The sequence below is a fragment of the Pongo pygmaeus genome, chromosome 3, assembly GCF_028885625.2.
Source record: "Pongo pygmaeus isolate AG05252 chromosome 3, NHGRI_mPonPyg2-v2.0_pri, whole genome shotgun sequence".
NCBI classification, from domain to species: domain Eukaryota; kingdom Metazoa; phylum Chordata; class Mammalia; order Primates; family Hominidae; genus Pongo; species Pongo pygmaeus.
In genome coordinates this window covers 102,918,393-102,944,332 of record NC_072376.2, presented here as the reverse complement: position 1 = coordinate 102,944,332, position 25,940 = coordinate 102,918,393, and the positions used below count along the sequence as shown (strand labels likewise).

The 25,940-nt window shown below is 36.9% G+C and overlaps 1 protein-coding gene across 10 annotated transcripts in view; it reads right to left on the bottom strand.

The window, feature by feature from the left end:
* Nucleotides 1-25,940, bottom strand: part of CCSER1 (coiled-coil serine rich protein 1) — a 1,459,661-nt gene that overhangs the window by 1,116,284 nt on the left and 317,437 nt on the right. For all 10 annotated transcript variants that reach the window (XM_063663910.1, XM_054484478.1, XM_054484477.2 and 7 more), the window contains one exon: nucleotides 14,921-15,041. In XM_063663910.1, coding sequence (XP_063519980.1) covers nucleotides 14,921-15,041 — 121 coding nt within the window. The remainder of the gene's footprint in view (nucleotides 1-14,920; nucleotides 15,042-25,940) is intronic.

Below are 25,940 nucleotides of genomic sequence, written 5' to 3'. Positions count from 1 at the left end.
AGAGAATACTATAAACACCTCTACACAAATAAACTAGAAAATCTAGAAGAAATGGATAAATTGCTTGACACATACACCTCCCAAGACTCAACCAGGAACAAGTTGAATCTCTGAATAGACCAATAACAGGCTTTGAAATTGAGGCAAGAATTAATAGCTTACCAACCAAAAAAAAGTCCAGGACCAGATGGATTCACAGCTGAATTCTACCAGAGGTACAAGGAGCAGCTGGTACCATTCCTTCTGAAACTATTCCAATCAATAGAAAAAGAGGGAATCCTCCCTAACTCATTTTATGAGGCCAGCATCATCCTGATACCAAAGCCTGGCAGAGACGCAACAAAACAAGACAATTTTAAACCAATATCCTTGATGAACATTGATGCAAAAATCCTCAATAAAATACTAGCAAACCAAATACAGCAACACATCAAAAACCTTATTCACCAAGATCAAGTGGGCTTCATCCTTGGGATGCAAGGCTGCTTCAACATACGAAAACGAATAAACGTAATCCAGCATATAAACAGAACCAAAGACAAAAACCACATGATTATCTCAATAGATGCAGAAAAGGCCTTTGACAAAATTTAACAACACTTCATGCTAAAAACTCTCAATATATTAGGTATTGATGGGACGTACCTCAAAATAATAAGCACTTTCTATGACAAATTCACAGCCAATATCATCCTGAATGGGCAAAAACTGGAAGCATTCCCTTTGAAAACTGGCACAAAACGGGGATGCCCTCTCTCACCACTCCTATTCAACATAGTGCTGAACTTCTGGCCAGGGCAATCAGGCAGGAGAAGGAAATAGAGGGCATTCAATTAGGAAAAGAGGAAGTCAAATTGTCCCTGTTTGCAGATGACATGATTGTATATCTAGAAAACCCCATCATCTCAGCCCAAAATCTCCTTAAGCTCATAAGCAACTTCAGCAAAGTCTCAGGATACAAAATCAATGTGCAAAAATCACAACCATTCTTATACACCAATAACAGACAAACACAGAGCCAAATCATGAGTGAACTCCCATTCATAATTGCTTCAAAGAGAATAAAATACCTAGGAATCCAACTTACAAGGCATGTGAAGGACCTCTTCAAGGAGAACTACAAACCACTGCTCAATGAAATAAGAGGATACAAACAAATGGAAGAACATTCCATGCTCATGGGTAGGAAGAATCAATATCGTGAAAATGGCCATACTGCCCAAGATAAGTTATAGATTCAATGCCATCCCCAGCAAGCTACCAATGACTTTCTTCACAGAATTGGAAAAACTACTTTAAAGTTCCTATGGAATCAAAAAAGAGCCCGCATTGCCAAGTCAATCCTAAGCCAAAAGAACAAAGCTGGAGGCATCATGCTACCTGACTTCAAACTATACTACAAGGCTACAGTAACCAAAACAGCATGGTACTGGTACCAAAACAGAGATGTAGACCAATGGAACAGAACAGAGCCCTCAGAAATAATGCTGCATATCTACAACTATCTGATCTTTGACAAACCTGAGAAAAACAAGCAATGGGGAAAGGATTCCCTATTTAATAAATGGTGCTGGGAAAACTGGCTAGCCATATGGAGAAAGCTGAAACTGGATCCCTTCCTTACACCTTATACAAAAATTAATTCAAGATGGATTAAAGACTTAAACGTTAGACCTAAAACCATAAAAACCCTAGAAGAAAACCTAGGCAATACCATTCAGGACATAGGCATGGGCAAGGACTTCATGTCTAAAACACCAAAAGCAATGGCAACAAAAGCCAAAATGGACAAATGGGATCTAATTAAACTAAAGAGCTTCTGCACAGCAAAAGAAACTACCATCAGAGTCAACAGGCAACCTACAAAATGGGAGAAAATTTTTGCAACCTACTCATCTGACAAAGGGCTAATATCCAGAATCTACAATGAACTCAAACAAATTTACAAGAAAAAAACAAACAACCCCATCAAAAAGTGGGCGAAGGACATGAACAGACACTTCTCAAAAGAAGACATTTATGCAGCCAAAAAACACATGAAAAAATGCTCACCATCACTGGCCATCAGAGAAATGCAAATGAAAACCACAATGAGATACCATCTCACACCAGTTAGAATGGCGATCATTAAAAAGTCAGGAAACAACAGGTGCTGGAGAGGATGTGGAGAAATAGGAACACTTTTACACTGTTGGTGGGACTGTAAACTAGTTCAACCATTGTGGAAGTCAGTGTGGCGATTCCTCAGGGATCTAGAACTAGAAATTCCATTTGACTCAGCCATCCCATTACTGGGTATATACCCAAAGGACTATAAATCATGCTGCTATAAAGACACATGCACATGTATGTTTATTGCAGCGTTATTAACAATAGCAAAGACTTGGAACGAACCCAAATGTCCAACAATGATAGACTGGATTAAGAAAATGTGGCATATATACACCGTGGAATACTATGCAGCCATAAAAAATGATGAGTTCATGTCCTTTGTAGGGACATGGATGAAATTGGAAATCATCATTCTCAGTAAACTATCGCAAGAACAAAAAACCAAACACCGCATATTCTCACTCATAGGTGGGAATTGAACAATGAGAACACATGGACACAAGAAGGGGATCATCACACTCTGGGGACTGTTGTGGGGTGGGGGGAGGGGGGAGGGATAGCATTGGGAGATATACCTAATGCTAGATGACGAGTTAGTGGGTGCAGTGCACCAGCATGGCACATGTATACATACGTAACTAACCTGCACATTGCGCACATGTACGCTAAAACCTAAAGTATAATAATAATAATAAATAAATAAAAAAGACTTACATATTAGATCTAAAACCATAAAAACCCTAGAAGAAAACCTAGGCAATACCATTCAGGACATAGGCATGGGCAAGGACTTCATGTCTAAAACACCAAAAGCAATGGCAACAAAAGCCAAAATTGACAAATGGGATCTAATTATACTAAAGAGTTTCTGTACGGTAAAAGAAACCACCATCAGAGTGAACAGGCAACCTACAGAATGGGAGAAATTTTTGTAACCTACTCATCTGACAGAGGGCTAATATCCAGAATCTACAATGAACTCAAATAAATTTACAAGAAAAAAACAAAAAACCCCATCAAAAAGTGTGCGAACGATATGAATAGACATGTCTCAAAAGAAGACATTTATGCAGCCAAAAAACACATGAAAAAATGCTCATCATCACTGGCCATCAGAGAAATGCAAATCAAAACCACAATGAGATACCATCTCACACCAGTTAGAATGGTGATCATTAAAAAGTCAGGAAACAACAGGTGCTGGAAAGGATGTGGAGAAATAGGAACACTTTTACACTGTTGGTGGGACTGTAAACTAGTTCAATCATTGTGGAAGTAGGTGTGGCGATTCTTTAGGGATCTAGAACTAGAAATACCATTTGACCCAGCCATCCCATTCCTGGGAATATACCCAAAGGATTATAAATCAAGCTGCTATAAAGACACATGCACACATATGTTTATTGCGGCACTATTTACAATAGCAAAGACTTGGAACCAACCCAAATGTCCAGCAATGACAGACTGGATTAAGAAAATGTGGCACATATACACCATGGAATACTATACAGCCATAAAAAAGGATGAGTTCATGTCCTTTGTAGGGACATGGATGAAGCTGGAAACCATCATTCTCAGCAAACTATCACAAGGACAAAAAACCAAACAGCACATGTTCTCACTCACAGGTGGGAATTGAACAATGAGAACACATGGACACAGGAAGGGGAACATCACACACCAGGGGCCTGTTGTTGGGGGGCGGGGGTGGAGAGGGATAGCATTAGGAGATGTAACTAATGTTAAATGACGAGTTAATAGGTGCAGCACACCAACATGGCACATGTATATATGTAACAAACCTGCACATTTTGCACATGTACTCTAAAACTAAAAGTATAAAAAAACAAAAAAAAGAAATAGCTAGTAAAATGAATAATGACACTAATGACACTAAGTAGAACAGGAGCATGAAAAAAAGTTTTCCTCCTGGCTCATTTGAGAGAAAAACATACACATAAATGAAGAGGTAATGATAGTGACAATCATCACTGAAGAATTTTGTTATTTATATTCTTCTTTTATATTATGTTGATTTATAAATGCTAATCATGTTAAGCATTATTAGCTTATAATGACATTCATATTTTTTAGATTATACAAGACTACAAAAAGAATTGCATATGAAAAAAAGAATGATTTCACAGTGTGTCAGATTCTAAATTTAGTAATTAAAGTAATTTAAAAGAAAGTACAGGCCCGGAGTGGTGGCTCACGCCTGTAATCCCAGCACTTTGGGAGGCTGAGGCAGGCAGGTCACGAGGTCAGGAGTTCAAGACCAGCCTGACTAATATGGTGAAACCTCGTCTATACTAAAAATACAAAAATTAACCGAGTGTGGTGTCACTTGCCTATAATCCCAGGTACTCAGTAGTCTGAGGCAGGAGAATTGCTTGAACCTGGGAGGTGGAGGTTGCAGTGAGCCGAGATTGTGCCACTGCACTCCAGCCTGGGCAATACAGCAAGACTCCATCTCCAAAAATAAAAATTAAAAAAAAGAAAGAAAGAAAGTACAATTTATTCTTTTTTTAAATTGTCATCTTTGACAAGTTACTTAATCTCCATGTGCCTTTGTTGTCTGACCTGTAGCTTGCAGATAATAACAACATACAATCTTGTTGGGAAGATTAAACAAATACATGTTTGCAAAGCTTAGATTACAGCATGGCGCCTAATATTAACTACATTTAAGTGTTACTGAATAAAGAAATCTATTATTTTAAAGAATAGATTTAAACAATAGCTTACAACCCTAATTTATAAATTCAACACGTAATTATGCTTACAATGTAAAATTTCATCCTACACACACAATAGCTCAAAAAGAAAATGATAGAAACACCTGTCCTCAAAAAATACCTGTCTTTAATATCTAGTGAGAGAGAGTGAAGAATACAGGCAATTGTAATTCTGTCTAATAAGTACTCTAATAGAGGTGTTCAAATATTATAGAAACACACAGCAATCTGTCTACAAGTACTTTGATTTTTCCATCAATCAGGGGAACCCTTTAACTCAAAGAATTAAAAATATTAATGAATGTTTATTTTAGACACCCCTATAAAACAAAGAAGTAAGGTATGCTACTTCACATTTTACAACAGGCATTCCCAGACTTTTGCTCATTAGAATTTCACTGTGTTGCTAATGTTTGTTTCACAGTTAAGAGAATTAGCATGCAGCAAAACATAGCACTTTTCCAGGGCTGGCAATCAGGTTTCTAGACTTCAAGTTTTCAGATCTTTCTTTTCAATACTGATGACAAAATTGCTGTTTTAATTCCCTGTGATATTTTCAATATTAATTATTCAAATGTTAAATATGTTAATATTAAAATACTAACAGTAAATACGCTCTATTCAAATTTAATTTTTAAAAATTCGATAATGTTGGAAAACTATCATGGTTAGTTCTACCTTCTAAATAAAAGAAAACGTGTTTTACCTCAAAAGTAAATAAAAATTAACCAATTCTCAGGTATTTTTTGAGTATCTACTAGTTATTGCTATTCTAAACAAAATAGAAGATAAAAAAACAAACCAGGAAACATTTGTTGTAAAAGGGCTTAATCTACCAGAGGAAAAAAAGATAATACTTTCTTTTAAAAATGGGCAAATGATCACATATTGTGAGTAGGCAAATTTGAGGAAATATCTAAAAGCATAAATGCCATAGAACATTATGTATTCTTAGAGATCCAATCCCTTATTCTTATGCCCAACTTCCTCATTCAAGAGATATTAACTCTGGTAATTTTTATTGTGTTTCTTCTTGGTGCCCAGCATGATTCTACCCGCTTTACTTTGAAAATTGAATACTTCCACAATGACCTTACAAAACAGGTGCTATTGTCTTTATTATATATATATGAATACTTGACTTCAATAACAGTAGTACCCGCTCCTTGCTCCATGTCATCTAACTGCCAAATAGAGATGAGATGTTTCAGATTTCAAAGTTTTTGCTTTTTCTGCTAGTCAGTCTCCCCTGAAAGGGGAAAAGTAGAAAATCAATATTGGATTGTATAGCATTTATTTATAGTATTATTAGAAACTTATACTAAAACCTAAATTATAGAATACATTCAAATAAAATATCTTATATATTTGCAAATCAATTTTTTTCATGGGATGAGGTTAGCAGGGGGAATTGAAAGTTGGCACCAGGCCTTTTCTGCATACATAAGAGCTACTTTCACAACAACAGTGATGCACCTGCAATCTTTTTCAGTGATCTGACAAATCTGTATTTATAGTACTCTATAAAGAGTATAATGGTAACTGTACTGCACTGGTGAGCTGAAACACTTCAGTCATATTATCAGGTTGTCCCAACTTATCTGAAAAATAGCATTTGTGTGCTCAATGTACAAAGAAGGGTTGTCAATCTAGATGCAAACGTTACAATAGGATTTCTTGCCTTGACAGGGTAACTGCACAAGGGATCAAATATTATGACTCACTAAGGAGCAATAAACAGCAGAGAGATAAAATAACAACACTGTCAATAAAGGGCAGCAGTTTCTCTGGGAATTTTTAAACATTCTTCTTTTTCATATTAAAATCTACTGGTTCTTGACGTTTGAAAACCTTCTTTAGTTGTTTTTTTTAAATATATATAAACCAGCAAATAATGAGCTCATATCTTTCCAAAAGGTTGAATAGAGATGATAAAAAAATACAGAAGGTTGATGGCAATCAGTCCTTTCACAAGGTACCAGTGATACAGCATAGTTGAGAAAACATCTAGCCAGCTGCCTTTCCACCAAGGCCTGGCAGTCAGAAAGGTAAATGCCCCCACTGACCCTCTAAGCTCTGTCCACCATTACCAGTGACTGACTGTTCCTCCGCAGCCCATGGGTTGTGCGTTATGTGGTCCTCCAGAGGGTAGGACCTAGGGCCATTTGAGCAGTGATTTCTGGACAGAGTGAGTGGTGAAGGCATAGTCTCCTAGTGGTGGGAGCCCTTGGCTTTCTGGAAACGCATCTTATGTAAGGCGGAGCAGCTGGAGAAGGGATGTGACACAGTTCTCTCACATGCAGGGCCTAAGGCAAGAATCCTGAGTGCCCAGATCTAAAGGCAATGGTACAAAGGGATAAATCCAGGTTATGTGAGCCCTGAAGTTTATTAAATCTGGAGGGATCTCAAAACACATACACACACACACACACACACACACGAGAAAAGAAGGAAAAATTTCCAGGATCACTTCTAGGACTTTATGTGGGGCCCATTGTAAAGCTGACCCCTGAAGATTAAACTTCCACAGTGGTACAGCTAATGTATTCCTGCTACCAGGGTGAAAGGCAGGGGGTAGTGGTACTCGGTCAGAGGAGCTTTAAGGAGATTTAATTGGCTTTAGGGAATAGCAAATTGGCCCACAAGTGATCTTTTCAAAGGTCTCCTTCTGGGCCGGTATTCTGTAGTTCCCTAGTCATGGGTGCATGAGAGTCCTTTGCCCCTCTTTATGGGGGTATCCTCATCCTCTAGATAATTCACAAAAACACTACAGCCTCCGTGACTAACTCTAGAGTCCTAGATGGTGCTGCTTTCACAGCTGGCCAGCCATTTTTCACCCTCTAGGCTTTCTAGGCAGTCTGCTTAAGTTTCTCAGGCATGAATCCACATCTGTCCCTTGTGCTTCCAACTGCAGAGAACACATTTGAAGCACTGAATGATTCTTCTGAAAATCCACTATAGACTTGAGGTTAGAAAGTTTCTCCTCCCATCCCTAACTTCCTCCAAAAGCTGTGAGACCTATATTTAGGCAACAGCTTTCACCATGGAAATCTTATCTCCTCACTCATCTCCTCAGATGCTGTTTCCACCCTTGAATTGACCAAAATCATGAAACACTAGCCATTTCTTTTGAATGCCTGCATGAGGAAGAAGGCTGTTTCCTAATCATAGTATTATCCTGATATTTATCCTAGCCATGCCTCAGTATTGAATTTTTTAAATGGAAGAATTTGAAGGCACCAAGTGATGGAGGGTAAATGAAGGAAAATTGTTAGTAAAGAATCATAAGAATTTACATAAGAACCTAAGTGGAATTTACTTATATTGTGGACATTTTCAGTGAGAATCAATGACAATGATTCAGACAGGAATTTTATGCACAGTGCATTTATGTGTGTGTGTGTGTGTGTACATGTTATACTTATAGTTCAATTGATATAATACTCAACATAAATTAAAAGAATATCATGACTCTCCATTCATTAAACTATTACTAATTCAAGATAACATGTTAGGATTTTCACAATATTATATATTTAACATAATTACAATTAGTAATAAAGATAATTTCTCATTTTCATCCTTATTGCAAATACTTAGTAATATTAGTTTAATAACTATATTTAACTTACCAAGGTTCATAAATATATATTGACACAGTTCTCTTTTCACATTTCTCTATCCCCAATGCCAGCACCCTAGTCCAAGCTACTATCAGCAATCACCTAAATGTTCTCACTGTAGCCACTCAATCTGTCCTCCATTTACTAATGTGCTGATAAATATTTAACTAGCTCTCCAGGGGAGGAGGAAAGTCCTCATTCGTAGAATTTCCCAATGCTATGATGTAAATACACCCACCATGGCTGATTTCAAACTTTCACTGTGAAATCACTGAATCTAGAGCTGGGGAGAACTGCTATCAAACTGGCTCTCCCAAGTCGACTCCATTTCACCATTACCCCAACCACACCTAATTCGTTCTCTATAACAAACAAAGAGAAAGTTTTCAAAAGGCAAATCTGACCATGTCGCTTGACCCTGCTAACATGATTTGGCTTCCTTTTCCTCCCACAAGCCTTCCTTCAATTTCTCCACACTCCCACCCATCACAGAACACTTTAAGAAGCTATTTTGTTTTTTCAGTTAGTTAACTAATATCCTGTGGATGTTAGCTCAAGAGTCACTTCCTCAGGGACGTTTTACCTGACCTCCTTGGTTATGTTACAACCTCTTACTACAGCCCTTATAATGAGATACACCTCTACATTATAGCCACAGGTACACTTTTGCATTTTTTTTTTTTTTTTTTTTTTGAGACAGAATCTTGCTCTGTCACCAGGCTGGAGTGCAGTGGCGCAATCTCGGCTCACTGCAACCTCCACCTCCCGGGTTCAAGTGATTCTCCCACCTCAGCCTCTCGAGTAGCTGGAACTATAGGCGTGCGCCACCACGCCCAGCTAATTTTTGTATTTTTAGTACAGAAGGGATTTCACCTGCTTTTCAACACAAAATCCCTAGCACTATGCAGAGTGCCAAAAACAAAGCAGACACTGAAGAATTACCTATTTTTGATAAATTAACAAATAAATATCTGCCTAAAAGCATAAATAAATATGTTCTCCTGAAGATTGTTAAGGAAAATTGGAGATCAGCTAGTAATATTATTCTTTGATGTGTCTCCAATGTAACTGCAGAGTTTGTGTAACGACTTTAGAGAGACTAAAGAGGCGACCTTAGAGAGAGTACTTAACTGTTCCAAATCTAACATATACTATTCATTCAGATAAATAAACAAAAAGAGCTGACAGAACTTTAAGCCTGTGTGTTAAGTACCCTCTAAGAATAAAATAGGTTAGTATTAGCAATTCATTAAAAATAAGACTTTTGTACTAAATGATAACATCTGTTACCTTTCAGAAAGAGCTTACAGAACCTACTTCATGACAAGAAACTGAAGCATTACAAAGAGGTATTGAAACTTGGAGTGAATGACAATATGTTCAAGTAATGCTTCATCTATGCAAGAGTAAACAATCAATCAAATCTATTCCTAAGGTTAGATTTATTTATATAAAATAATATGAAAATGTGGAAATGGACAAAGAAGTGATAGAATAATTTTTCTTTTACCTCTGCATTTCTAACTTTACAATGGCCATAAAAATCCCTTCATTCAGACATTGAGCTATGGTATGTACAGAATATTTGCATTTCAACAAGCATATTTCTAACAAAGTATTAATACAAAATATAATCCAAAGCCAATCATGGTTATTCTTTCATTCTCTTCAGAGTTTGAGTTCTATGTACATTTTATGAAATGCTCATTTACATAGAATTGACTTGAGAAATGTAGAGTTTTGAGGAACATGCTGAGTGTAGCTGGGTATTTGGGTATACTTTTAACAGTAGGATTTTTACAAATTTATAATTCCCCTCTGTATGTCCATGTGTGCCCATTATTTAGCTCTCAATTATTAAGTATGGATATGTAGTATTTGATTTTCTGAGTTATTTCACTTAGGATAATGACCTACAGCTCCATCCATGTTGCTGAAAAGACATGATGTCACTCTTTTTTATGGTGTATATATACCACATTTTCTTTATCCAACCATCTGTTGAGGGGCACTTAGGTTGATTTCATGACTCGACTATTGTGAACAGTCACTCTCAAAGCTTTGACCCCAGCATTCTATGCTTATGATTAAATATTTGAAAATTGTACACTCTTTTTGGATTACATAGATTATTCTATTTTTTAGCAAGTTTATCCTTTCCATGGTATTCTGAGTCACATATCAAACTAAACTCAGAAGTGAAGTAAAATCCCCACCTTTGTTTTCTGAATTAAGATGAATTTTAGATATTGCAGGAAGTGGAAAGCTCTGGTCCTCCCCCACTGTAATGAGCAATGTAGCTTTCCTTCTTAACGATTTAGATAGTTTCTCCCTATCACTTGCTATGCTGAAAAATTTATACTTCATTCCTAGTAGGAGTTCCTAATTCTTGTTTCTCCTTATCAAATGTCTAAAAACTAATAAATACATGAGAATATTTAATAACAAATTGTCAAAAGTAAAATATTTATCATCAGAATATAACTAAACATTGGTCAGATAATACAAATATCTCAGTCATAAAGTGTTTCTTACCTTCTAAAGTGATGTAATTATATATTACATATTCTTTCTTATGTATAATCTTACATATTCTGAGATGACTATTTCAGTTATTCTTAGCAATAAATTTACTGGGTTCCGAATCAGATGACTCTATGAATCCTATATTTCAAAGACTCAATGATTTATGAATTTATATGTGAAAACTGTAAAATTCAAGGGGAAAATTTACTTAAAGAAGTAATTCCATCCTAAATTATAAAGAAATATTTGTTATCCAAAGACAGTGTCTCAACTTTCAGCATTAGTATTATATTTGTGGGTGATTATTTTACGTCTACTATTTTTTTTTTTTGAGATGGCACTTTGCTCTTGTCACCCAGACTGCAGTGCAGTGACACAATCTCAGCTCACTGCAATCTCTGCCTCCCAGGTTCAAGTGGTTCTCCTGCCTCAGCCTCCCAAGTAGCTGGGATTACAGATGCCTGCCACCATGCCTGGCTAATTTTTTTGTATTTTTAGTAGAGACAGGGTTTCACCATGTTAGCCAGGCTGGTCTCAAACTCCTGACCTCAAGTGATCCGCCCGCCTCGGCCTCCCAAAGTGCAGGATTATAGGTGTGAGTCACCACGCCCGACCCTATCTAGTATTTTTTTTCTTATGGAAAATCCAAAATACATAAAACTCGTATCATAAGGGCTTTAGTAACACCATTTATAAACAGTTGATGTGGCTATTTAACAAATATATTTCTTGCAAAAAAATTACAAAATTTATATGTTCTTGCCTCTCTATTATGTTTTAGGCATTGCATTATGAGGTAAAGTATCTCCCATATTAAAAAGAAAGAAACTAAGGTTAAGAAGGTTTATTTATTTATTATTTCTTTTAGAGACAGAGTCTTGCTTTGTCACCCAAGCTGGAGTAAGGCAGTGGCATGGTCATAGCTCTCTGCAGCCTCAAAATCCTGGGTTCAAATGATCCTTTCCCCTCAGCCTTGTGAGTATCTGGGACTATAGGTGCAAGCCACAGTGCCCAGGGGTTAAGAAAATTGGTGGGGATGGGGGGAAAGAATCTGCCCAATGCCTGGATTCCTAACCGCTGAGTTATACTGCCTCTCAATAGCACACCCAGAACAAATAACATAAAATAAAATTAAGTAGGTAAAAAAACATTTAAAATAAGAAATAAAGATACATGCATTATATTTTAGTATTTCAATGTTTATGATTTAAATATAATAAAGAATTCTGACTTTTAAAATTAATGGTGATAATAATATTATTACCTATACTGAACATTCATTATTTTGACACCTCATCTATCTCTGCCTTCTTTTGTCAATATCACCAATATGTCAATTGTGGAATCACCTTTCCCCTCTAAATTTCATTCTGTGTTCCAGGGCTTGTCATGAGACAAATTATCTAGTCAATCGCCACCAAATACTTTTGGATATAGCGATTGTTTCAGAATTGCCATGTCAAACAAGCCAAGCTAGTCAAAGCCAATCCAATGACACTCAAATCTGGATTTGTTTTCTTTTTTTGCTTTGATTAAAAGGAATGAGAAATTATCTCCTTCCACTGGATTTGTGGAGAAAATGAAAATCAATCCCAGTTGCTGCTGAAGGCAGCAGTATCACCACTAGAGGAACCTCCCAGAAAATGAAAAGCCCAGACAGAAGTGTCAAGCAAAAAAGATGTAGACAGAGAGAATGACCCTTGATGATATCATTTGAGAACCAAAACTGTACTTGAAGAAATTGCTACCTCTGTACTTTATAAATTACATGAGCCAATAACCACCTGCACTCTTGATTCTTTTTTCTGAAACCAGTTAGCATTTGGCTTCTGTCACTGGCAAACAAGAGTTTTGAGTTAATCACTGTCTTTGCATTTATACTGTGTTCTTGCCATATGTTCACACCTATCTTTTAATTCTCAAAATAATAGTGTAAGGTATGTAGGACGTAAACAATTTCCATTTGATAGATGGCATCATTAAGATCACAACTGAAGATATATTTTAGGAAATATTTAAAATATGGGATATATATACCTTCCAGGTCTGCTGAAATAAGAAAATATAATGGAGACATTAATCAAGTAATTGATAACTGATTGAATATGAGATGTGAGGAGGAAAATATACCAAGATTTTAAGAAAAGAAAAATGATGGTAGCTTTACTTAAATATGGAACAACTTGAGAATTTAAGGAGAACTTAGAGGAGATTATTAATTTGTTTTCAGACATATTTACAACAGACTGAAGATCCCAAACCAGAAAATCCAAATGTTCTAAAATCTGAAACTTTTTGAGTGTTAACTTGACAATCAAAGAAAATGCTCATGTTCCATTTCAAATTTCATATTTTTGGATTTGGGATGCTCAACTAATATAATACAAATATTGCAAAATCTGAAAAAATCTGAAATCTGAAACACTTCAGCTCCCAAGCATTTTGAATAAGGGACATTCAACCTGCATGACACTTCGGTAGGACACCTAGTTAGACAAGTCTGATGAACAACTTTAAATATTAGATTTGCATTCAGAAGAGCCTTCATGAAAAGAATATATAACCATAAGTCACCCATAATGTTGATAGCTGAAGCTATGGAATGGGCAACATAACTAGAACTTTATGGATTACTAGATTTCAGGTCCTTTCTCAATATCATTTCACATAATACTAACAATGAGAGTGGTGATATCACCCTAATTAAAAGATAAGGAAGTGTGCATGTGTGTGTGTGTGTGTGTGTGTGTGTGTTTTGCAGGAAAATGCATTTGAGCTTTCTAATATAATTCAATTGGCAAACATGATGCAATTATCTATTAGACAAAAATGGCTTTTGGAACTTAAAAATTAAGACTATATGAAGAGCAGTTAAATGATCTCACTTTTAGATTGTATTAAAACTGAATGAAAATCATTAGTTTCTAAATTGGTCAGTGTTTCTTCCCTCTATAATGAGAATATTAATACTGAATATCTTCATGCAATCAAATATATACATTGCCCTATTCACAAACAGTATCAAGCACAATTATGCTTTAAGAGCTTATTTTCCAGTAAAAAGACATACAAGAAGCAAATAACTATAACACAGTGTAATCCAATGGAGAAAAATCATAGGTACATCAAGATATATCTTCCACCTTACTCCTATGGTGGTCAGCCCAAAATCCTTGGCAGCGCCTTATATCACCTAATTGCTCACCTGAAACCTTACAGGAGGCATGATACTATTTCTCACTGAAAAATACTCAGCAGGTTTTTTCCTTTTCATGTATTTAATATATAAGCAGAAATAATCCCCATTTATTTAATATTTGACATCTACATAAGCTTACATTTATCGTCATGAACTTAAGCCTCTTTGGTCATTATAAGAGTACAAGTTTATCATTTATATAATAGAAGATCAAATTTTAATTTAAATTAAAACTTGAACTGTTTAAATGGAAAAAATATGAAAACACTAAAATAGTATAAAGTTTAAATTTGTTCTAATTTAGTAAAAATATTTTAAAATAATAACTTACATTCCTTATAAAAGTGCAAACCAACTTTAAAAACTTTATATTAAAAACTGATTTCATATTATATCATTAAAGCCTACAGCTTATATAGTAAGCAATCCAAGAACAGTGTACCCACAATCACAGAGTAGGGAAATAAAGTACATCAGTCTACTTGCCCATGTCCTTAAGATAAGGTAACAAAATGAAACTTGAATGACACATGGTTCAAAGACATGAAGTTAGGAGACACAGAAGTTATTCATTAAGACAATATAGAAAGATTATTTTTAATGCACAAAATTTATTTCTTCTTTCTTTATACTAATATTAACACATTTATTATAAATCACATTTTCTTATCAGTTATCTAATTGATTTTACAAGGCCTTGAAAAATTAAATGAAAAACTCACTGTTTGGAAGGCTCAGGAAATTTTGGTTCTTCTCTTTTCTTCATTTCTATCGTTGGTTCCATAGGAGTAAGAACTACTGCGGCACATGAGACGACAGAGTGATATGAGTCCTCCCGGTAAACTGTTTGTTCAAAAAAACCGAGGAATTGCAAATGTCAAAATTATTTATGAACTAGTCTCACTTCTCCTTTCTATATTTAGTCTAATAAAAGATCAAATTGTAATAAAACATTAATTATTAAATTATCCTTAAATATTTTCTGCTCTAAGTCTTTTCGCTCACTAGCTATATGACCTTGGGCAATTTTTCTTTTTTAAATCCCAGGGTGTAAAAGGTATTGCCAACAGTTTGTACTCCTTCTCTAAAAAAGCTTTTCATCAAAGAATGAAAAGTGCACAAGTTATACATATACAGTTAAATGAATCTTTGCAACATGACCACACCTGCTAAGTCAGCATCAAGATCAATAAACAGTGCATCACCAGCACCTTAAATCCTCCTGTGGTACCTGTTCCCAAACACTACTGTAGCCTCTGAACTTAACCATTATCATCATTTATAGAACCATAAATAAGTTTTGCCTATTTCTGACCTTTACACAAATGGGATCATATTCTTTTGTGAGCATATTCTTTTCTTGTTTGTTTGGTTTTGTTTTGTTTTTTGAGATGGAGTCTCGCTGTGTCTCCCAGAGTGGAGTGCAGTGGCACGATCTTGGCTCACTGCAACCTCTGCCTCCCAAGTCCAAGGGATTCTCCTGCCTCAGCCTCCCGAGTAGCTAGGATTACAGGCGCCCGCCACCATGTCGGCTAATGTTTATATTTTTAGTAGAGATGGGATTTCGCCAGGGTGGCCAGGCTGGTCTTGAACTCCTGACCTTGAGATCCGCCCGCCTCAGCCTCCCAAAGTGCTGGGATTACAGGCATGAGCCACCGGCCAGGCCCCCTTTTTTTTTTTTTTTTTTCAGGAGTCTCACTCTGTCACCCAGGCTGGAGTGCAGTGGCATGATCTCAGCTGAATGCAACCTCTGCCTCCTGGGTTCAAGTGATTCTCCTGCCCCAGCCCCCCAAGTAGCTAGGACTACAGGCACGCTACCACGCCCAGCTAATTTTTGTATTTTTTAGTAGAGACAGGGTTTCACCATGTTGGCCAGGATAGTCTTGATCTCTTGACCTCATGATCCGCCCACCTCTGCCTCCAAAGTGCTGGGATTACAGAAATGAGCCACCGCACCCGGCCCAAGCATATTCTTTTATGTGTTTTTTATTTCATTCAATGTGTGATTATAAGATTCATCTATGTCTAGTAGTAGCTGGTTCATTCTCATAGCTGTGTGGCTTTCCACTGGTGAGTATACCACGATTTATTTATACATTTCATTAATAATGAACACAAGCTATTTTCAGTTTGGGGCTATTTCAATTGTCTATGAACATTCTTGTACTTTTTTAAACAGTGCACAAACATATTTATATTGGAAAAATATCAATACACTGTAATGGTTTCTAGGATATAGTCATGTTTTATGTTCTGCTTTAGTAGCCACTGCCAAATACAACTCAGAACTGTCTGTACTAATTTACATTACCAACAATAGAGAGTTTTAGTTGTTCCACATCCACACCAACACTTGGTTTTATCACTTTTTTCTTATTAAAGTTTCAATATTATATTAATTTTCTATTGCAGCATAAAAAATTAACACAAACTTAGGAGCTTAAAACAATATCCATTAATCATTTCACAGTTCTAGAGATCAGAAGTCCAGATGGGCTCAACTGGGTTCCCTGATTAGGGTCTTACAAGGCCAAAATCAAGGTATCAGTGAGTCTGGGCTCTTATCTAATGTCTCTGTGTGAATAATCCACTTCCAGACTTACTCAGGTTAACAGAATTTACTTCCTTCCAGTAACAGGATTCAAGTCTCCTTTTACCTTGCTAGCTGTTGTGACTAGGAACCACTCTGAGCTTCTAGGGCTACTCACAGGTTCATGGCCTATGGCCCATCCATCTCAGCAGTGGGGAACATCCTTCATATTGAAGCCCTCTCGTGCTTTAAATATCTCTGATTTCTTCTTCTGCTACCAACTAGGGAAAAAACATTCTTTCTGCTTTTAAAGGGCTCATGTGAGGCCTACCCAGATTATCTCCTTTTTGATTAACTCAAAGTCAACTTATTAGTAGCCTTAATTACATCTACAAAATCCTTTTTGCCAACTAATAATCACAGCAGTGATGCCCTATCATCTTCCCAGTAAAGAAAAATTAAGGGCTGGAGTCACGTGTCATCTTAGAATTCTGCCTACCAAAGCCATTCTTTTAAGTGTGTAGTGTAGTATGGCATTGTTACTTCAATTTATATATTCCTGATAATGAATGAAATTGAATATATATAGTGTATATTCAGTCCTCTTTTTACATGGTTCTAATATGCAAAAATTTCAGTTACAAGGTTTAGTTAAATAACATCAGTCACCCCCCAAAAACAGGGTTCAAATTGCAGTTCACATGGTATATCAACTGTGAGTAATCGTATAAAGTACAAACTTCTTTACTAGCACTTCAGTACACAAATCATTATGTAAATAAAAGAGGTACATCATGATCAGTGACACACACACATCACTTCTTTCAAATTCTGTCAATAATTGATAACTAGGCATTACTTATTCAGTTCAAGCACATAAATAATAATGTGTAGTTGCATTGCTTCCTTGTCTCCCCGTGACTAATTTATGTGACATTTTATAAAAAATAGACAATGTAAGGAAAAAATTTGCCAATGAAAATGAAAGTAGAGAAAAGAAATAAAAACTGATAGTGAAACCCTGTCTCTACTAAAAATACAAAAAATTAGCCAGGCATGGTGGCATGCTTCTGTAGTCCCAGCTACTCAGGAGGCTGAGGCAAGAGAATTGCCTGAACCCAGGAGGCTGAGGTTGCAGTGAGCCGAGATCAGGCCACTGCACTGCAGTATGGGTGACAGAGCGAGACTCTGTCTCAAAAAAAAAAAGAACATGGAAAGTGCTGGCTGGGCGCAGTGGTTCACACCTGTAATCCCAGCACTTTGGGAGGCAGAGGCGGTGGTTCACACTTGTAATCCCAGCACTTTGGGAGGCAGAGGCGGGCAGATCACAAGGTCAAGAGATTGAGACCATTCTGGTCAACATGGTGAAAGCCCGTCTCTAATAAAAATACAAAAATTAGCTGGACGTGGTGGCACATGCCTGTAATCCCGGCTACTCGGGAGGCTGAGGCAGGAGAATCACTTGATCCAGGGAGTTGGAGGTTGCAGTGAGCCGAGATTGCACCACTGCACTCTAGCCTGGCCACAGGGTGAGATTCTATCTCGAAAACAAAATGGATAGTGCTGGAAGTGATATTTGAATCAAATATAAAAACAGAGTACAGCAAACAGAAACACTCAAGTTTTAATTACTCCATTATTTAATTGCACTTAAAAAGTTAATTTTAATAATGCATAAAAAATTTTATTCACTTATAAATTTTATAAAGGTAAATTATGGAACAGCAGACAATTATAACATAATGTAATATAAAAAACATGAGACAGTGTCAAGCCATTCCATATTCAAATAGATTTGCAGCATCCATGGGTTGAAAAATCAGTAAAACATTTTTCACGATTATTTCCAACCATATATATAAATAACAGTTTGAGGCAACAACATAAAAACCTATATGCTAAATTTGCTCTTCTGTGAAAAGAATTTTTGTTGTTAATGTACTGCATGAAGTGCAGAATATTCCTTCTTAGGCTTCTGTCACTAGAGTGTCAGAGCAAGGATAACTGGAAAATAAAAGTCCCCATTTCTTTATGGACAGATGAGGCCTTTTGGCCAAGATCAGGGTCACTAAACAACTACTGGAACTGCACCTAGCAGAAGTCATTTATCAGTAACCATCAGTTAATAATGAAAGGATGATTCAGGCCTGAGAAACCGATGTTTAATTATACAAATAGGGACTTTAAAGCAAGAAAAAATACTTGATAGTCACAAAAATTGCTTTTGCTAAAACTTGGTTCTAAGCACTAGTCTTATTTATTTCTAGATAGTTATTAAATATATAAACACCAAAATGAACAAGCCTTCCAGGGACCACTCAGTCAGGAATCTGCAAACCTCAGGGCAGAGTAGAAATCATTTTTAGCTTTCAAATGAAGTAGTCTGACTTGTCATGTAACCTTTTATTACACCACAAAAACTATGCTATTACAGGAAATTACTTTCTATTATTGCTGTATTCCCTAAAATGTTTCTTTCAGATTCATAATAAACTGAGATGCAAAATCTAAACGCTAAAATTTTAAATTACTCCTTTTCTCCAGGTTGGCTAGATCAAAATAATTTTATTTAATTACTGAATTTCTATCATTGTTTTATTTTTTAATTTATAAAATCATTGTTAAAGCATAAAAAAGCAATATATTTTATGTTTTAATAAATTTCGCAAAACTACCAAGGATTCATCAGAGAGGTATTTTTGTCTTTCATGCAAAATTAAAACATTTAAATGACTGAAGGTGCCTAGAGTAGTTATAAGTAAAGTGTTTTTGATATTATTGTATTATATTTTATTTATACATATTTATTACATTTGAGATCACCACTCCAATTCACCAAATAGTTTACTATTAACTGGCAAATTGCAGCCTTAAAAAAAAGAATTTGCTTTTGACTTGGTAGAGTGTTCACTTTTCCATTTTCTGTTCCAAATATCCAGGATCCATGTATCTACCATGTAACAACCCGCTGAGAAAGCTTAACCTAGCAAAAGAATACATTATTTAACAAACATTTAAATGACATGATAGACACAATTCTGCACTAACTGTGCATTTACTCTTACTGTATTGTTTTTACCCTTCAGAAAAGTTCTATGGCATATTATTACTGCCATTGCACTTTTCAAGGTCACACAGCTTGAGTATAGAAAAACCCAAATTTGATCTATTTCTCGCTAGTCCTCATGCTATTGAACATACTTCACGCTGATTCTCATTTAAATATATCAACTGCTCTGAAGTAATAGTGTAAATGTAATAGTTTATCTTTTTCAATTGTTTATACTCAATAATATCCCTACATCTGAATTCTTTATTCTAAGAACAACTGAAAACATAAAGCAGTCTGCTTGTACAACCATATTATTTAAAGCTAATATCATCTTGAGTTTTTTTTAAGATGTGAAAGAATTGCATCAAAATTATCAATATCCTAAAGTAAAAACTTCTTAAAAAAGAATCCATATCAGAACATATCACAACTTTGACTCATCGTACAAATACTTTGAGTTCTAAGCTCTATCTTTCAAAATGACTTACAACAATGGTTTTTCTATTGTTCCACTGGAGAATGAGTGTTTTGCATTTGTTTTCCCATTAGTAAACTATGGATAATAATCTTGCACTTGGGTTGTGGTGATGATTAAATGAATTAATGCATGTAAAGTGCTTAGTATAATGTCAGGAAAATGATATTCTTTTAAAATGTTAGCAAATATTATTTATAACTGTTTTACTTTACGAGATGGTGTTTTATTATTTGCTCAAGCTGGAGTCTAGTGGCTATTCACAGGTGCAATCATGATGCACTACCCCTCAAAGTCCTGGGCTCAAGCAATCCTCCTGCCTCAGCCTCCTGAGTAGCTGGGACTACAGGTATATGCCACCATACCTGGCTAATTTGTTTGTTTGTTTGTTTTATATGTCAACTTGGCTAGGCTACAAGCCCCAATTATTCAAACACTAACCCAAGTGTTACTGTGAAAATATCTTCTCTACATGTAAAGTCCATAGTCTGTTAGCTTTAAGTGATAGTATCCTAGGTAATCTGGATGGGTCTGAGTCAATCAGTTAAAAAAGGCATAAAGCAGAGTTGAGGCTGCCTGAAGATAGAAATCCCACCCTTGTCAAAAGTTCCCTCCTGCTCTACCTATAGTCAGCTCTACATATTTTGGACTTACCTAACCAGTTCCCAAAATCACATACGTTGATTACTTGTTACAAAAACAAATAGACAAAAGAAACTTCTTTATATCTTTTACTGGTCTGTTTTTCTGGTTGATAAATACGTAAGTTAACAATGACATTTTGGTATTAAATATCAGTTTTAGTGAACCAGTAAATATTTCCTTTTAGTGCCTATACAAAGTTTTTTGATGAAATAATATTAATCCAGAATTGAAAGAAGAAATGAAAAAAAAAAGAAGCAGATAAGATACAAGTCATTGCATCATGACTGTAAATAGCACACATTGAGCAAAAGCAGGCATATATATTCATTCCTTAGCAGCATTAATTGAACTATTCCATATCCAGACACTGTAGTAGGTGCTGAATTTGTGAAGATAAAACATAAAACATTTGCCTTGCAGTAACTTAAAGTGCAGTAGGAGATTGTACCATTTAGAAAGTGTAATCATAGAAACTAGTCAAGTAAAGTAACTGGCAGGATCAAAACAGTAGGACTGCTGCAGTCTTGTTCACTCCTCTTACTTAGTAGAGTGCCAGGCACAAAAGAGGCACTCAATAATATTTGGTAAATGAATGAGAGACTGAAGAAAAATGAAGTGAGGCATGGGGGAAAAGAAAAGATGCTAGCCAAGCACAGGAAAAAGTGTGCTAAAAGGCAATGAGATATGAGAAAATGTTATATATATATTGAGAAATGGAAATAATTCAATGTGATTGGGGCCTAGACAAGACACAAGAAGTTGAAGAAGACTGAGCTGGAGACATAGGTCATTGGCAATACCTTAAACACCTTCTAAACTTAAAAACTTAAAAACATTAGTATTTGATCCTAAAGTTAATGGGAATTGATATCGATCATTAAACAAAGAGCAACATGATCAGCTTTATATATTTTAAAAAATAGCCTGGGCAACACCTAAGTACAGGAACAAGATTGAGTGAAACCACTGACAGCACTATTGAAATAAACAAAGTGAGAAATGGTGAGGGCTTCTTATTATTTGAAGTAGCAGTGTAGTGGACAAGAGGGGAAAAAGTCGAGTGCAGAGTATTCAGAAATGTTAACACTTCTGTTTCAAATATATAGTCACAGTCTATATCTACTTATTTTCTTTATTAAGATGAAATACAATTCTCAGCACATTACAAAATCAGAAAATACAGCCACAGTACAGATGGGTGTGAGAGAAGAGCCATCAAAAGAGGAAAGCAAAGACCTTCAAATTATTAGGAGACAATTTAGTTTACAATTTAAATTTAAAAATATTCTGTACAACCATACTATTTAAGGCTAATATCATCTTGAGATATTTGTTAAGATGTGAAGGAATTGCATAGAAATTGTCAATATCCTAAAGTAAAAACTTCTTAAAAAATAACACAGAAAAACAGATGAAAATAACTATATCCTGGAAACCCAGACAAAACTATAAAGTGTAAATGAAAATATTAAATTTGGTCAGGCTTACCACATATCACCCAAATTCTGGTAATTTTGTTGCTGTGTGCCAATAGTAACCTTTCATTTTATGACAGATGGTTGGAATATATCAGGTCTATTATAATTGAAATTGCATATTTTCGACCCATTTAATCTCAGGGTTTTTTGGCCTTAGTTTTTGAATAGTTCTTTTCACAAATATTTCGTTGTGAAATTTTTTTCTACAATAAAATTGAAAGCTAACAAGTGATAGAGAAAAATAGCAAAAGTTATGAATTCCATTTGTAAGCTTACCTATCTTATTATTAAAACTCAAAACACTTTAGTATGTTTGGGGCTGGCAAAAAAGTGTCCTTCACTTCAAACATAAGCTGATATAGCCAATGGTGTTCTTGAATGTCAAACATGAAATAAGAATTTATAAGGTCCCTACCAATTGTAAAGTAAAAAAATTATGAATAAAGTGTCATTTATTTTAATAAATAGAAAATTAAGTTAAAATGTTGTCATTAGGGTGGGTGCTAATCCAGTATGACCGATGCCCTTTTAAGAAGAAGAGATTACAACACAGACAGACATAGTGGAAACAACATCTGAAGACACAGAAAGAAGCCATCTAGAAACCATCAGGAGAAGATGTCTAGAGACACAGAAAGAAGCCATCAGGAGAAATCAACTCTGCAGACACAATGAATTTGAACTTCTAGCCTCCAGAACTGTGAGATAATAAATGTTTGTTGTCTAAGCTACCAAGACAATAATACCTTTTGTTATGCCAGCCCTAGCAAACTAATTTAAAGAGCATTTTAGGGGAAGATAATTACTTTTACTAATATTAATAATTAAATAAAAAGATCTCAGAGTTCTCGTCCAAACTCCCACCTAATGGCTGAATCTACATTGCTACTACTCCTGTCCTCTCCCATTCCAAATATCTCTGACAGATGTCCAGTTCATACTTCAATAATTCTAATGCTGGAAAATACGTTACCTTGTCATTATGGTTCCCTCCTTCCCAATGTGACCTAAGCTTTTAGTGTATTTAAAACTAGATCGTGTATAGTTGTAAGAATTTGCCTGTGTTTATATCTATATCTATATATATGTATACACATACATATCTGTATCTATATATGTACATACACATACATACACACGTAGGCATATATAACATATATAATATATACTATAAACACATACATATGCATACAATAGACAGCATCAGAAAGAACAGAGTCATAAACAATTATTATTGCTGATAAATTAGGTATTAAAAACTTTATCAGCATTTTCTCCATTGCACAGCCACCATTTAGAGCAGAAGATGCTACCTAGATTAAGTGGTTTTCAAGCTCCCATAAAAAGCAATGTGTAAGAACTTTAGCACCACTGGAGTGAAGTCCTTCATCACTGACAAAAATTCCACACATAATATTAGAATGACATCATCATCTGTAGTCTGCTCCTTCTAAGTAGTTCACATAGAAGGTTTATGACTTGTTGTTCATTGAAGATTTCATTTTAATATTGGCAGGACCATTAAAACTTATTGTGGCAAGGCTGGGCATGGTGGCTCACGCCTGTAATCCCAGCAATATGGGGAGCTGAGGTGGGTGGATCACCTGAGGTCAGGAGTTCAAGACCAGCCTGGCCAAAAGGGTGAAACCCTGTCTCTACTCAAAATAAAAAAAAAAACTAGCCAGGCATGGTGGCTCATGTCTGTAGTCTCAATTGCTCAGGAGCTGAGGCAGGAGAATTGCTTGAACCCGGGAAGTGGAGGTTGCAGTGAGCCAAGATGGTGCCACTGTTCTCCAGCCTGGGCAACAGAGCAAGATTCCATCTCAAAAAAAAAAAACTTATTGTGGCAGACTCTAGACTCTATTTTCTAAAGATGGCAGCACCAATATACATTCTGATGGCAGCAGTGGTCCATGTGGAGTGGTGGCTGTGAAGATGCTGGTTGCAGTGTGGGAAGTGTAGCTGGGGCTGTGCACTCCATGGAGCAGGCGGAAGGAGGAACAGGTGGAGGCCCTGCCCCCTTACAAGTTGGAGGGGCTCTCCTAGGAGCTGCAGCAAACCAGCTGCAGCTATGGACCCAGGAATTCCTGAGCTCTTGGGGGCCCAGGAATTCCCCTGATCTCAGCAGGCTCCTGCTGCCTGAAATTTCCCTGATTCTGGTGCCCACTCCGATTTTGGAGCAAAGTTGTGACAAAATCTGTCTGGGCACGGCCATGACACTGCTGGGTGTGCACAAGCTCAGGGTGGCACCGACACGCCAGAACCCTGCTGCCTCGAGCTCCTCTGGACTTTGGGTGCTGATAAGCATGGAAGGGAGGTGAGGGGGAGGGCGAAGGGAAGGTTGGCATGGGTCTGCAGGCTGTGGATGGCAGGTTGATGATGGCAGAAAGCAGATAGGCTCCTGAGTGGAAAGATGTGGGTCCCTGGTGAAGCCTCACCTTTATGCTAGGGATGGCCTGAAGCCTGGGTGCCAGGCTGCTAGTTGCATGGAGCAGAGTGAAAATTATGGTGCCTTTTCCGGGCCCAGCCATGGCCGCCCATGGAACAATCAGCACACACTTCCTCCTCTTTGAAGCCCATAAAACTCTGGACTCAGCCAGACTTGTAGAGACATTAGGACAACCTGCCTGTGGGGAGGAGCTACCCACTGTGGGTCTTCTCTCAGCTGAGAGCTGAACAGACATCTGGATGATCTGCCTGTGGAAAGAAGCTACCCACTTCAGGTCTCCTGAGAGCTGTACTGTAGCTCAATAAAACACCTCTTTGCCTTGCTCACCCTCCAGTTGTCCATGTACCTCATTCTTCCTGGAAACAAGACAAGTACTTGGGACCTGCTGAATGGCACAAACAGGGCTGAAACATGCCCCCCTAGTCACCATGATGCAAGCATGAGAAGAGGAGAAGAAAGAAGAGAGAAAAGAGAAGGAGAGAAGAGCTGAGGCCCTTTGGGGAGTTCAGCTCTAAGAGTTCCCTGAGCCAGGGCTCTTACATGCTATTTGGCACTCCGCAGTTTCTGGGATCTCCAAGCTGCGGGGTGACAAAGTGTTCCCTGGTGTCTGCAGTGGAAGCCACTTGTGGTACACCTGGTCCAGCCATAGCCTCGCAGGAAACCAGCACCTGTGCCAGCACCTGGAGCAGCCCGCTGGCCCCAGCCAGTGTGCCTTGTACACAGTGGCCGGGCCCTGGGATCGCTCGCTTACACACTCCTCACCACTTCATGCCTGGCTCACCATTGGCAGGCATCGGATCTGAGCCAGTAGTACAAGCCGAGTGCAGACTGCCAGGCCAAGTAAGCAAATCAAGTCCAGTGGTCCTGAGCAAAACTTGGGCAAAGGCACCACCAGCCACAGAGATTTCTAGCTGGCAAAGCAACAGCCTGAGGATCCTATGACATTTTTGGGGGCTCATCCAGGATCTGCAGAAGGGTGAGTAAAACCAAACTTGCTGCTTTCTGTCCTTTTTTTGGGAATCCCTAAACTCCACTATAACCAAACTGAAAGAAAAATGCCATGCCTCTGTTGGCCAGTTGAAAGTGACTAGCATAGCTGCTGGACTTAAGACA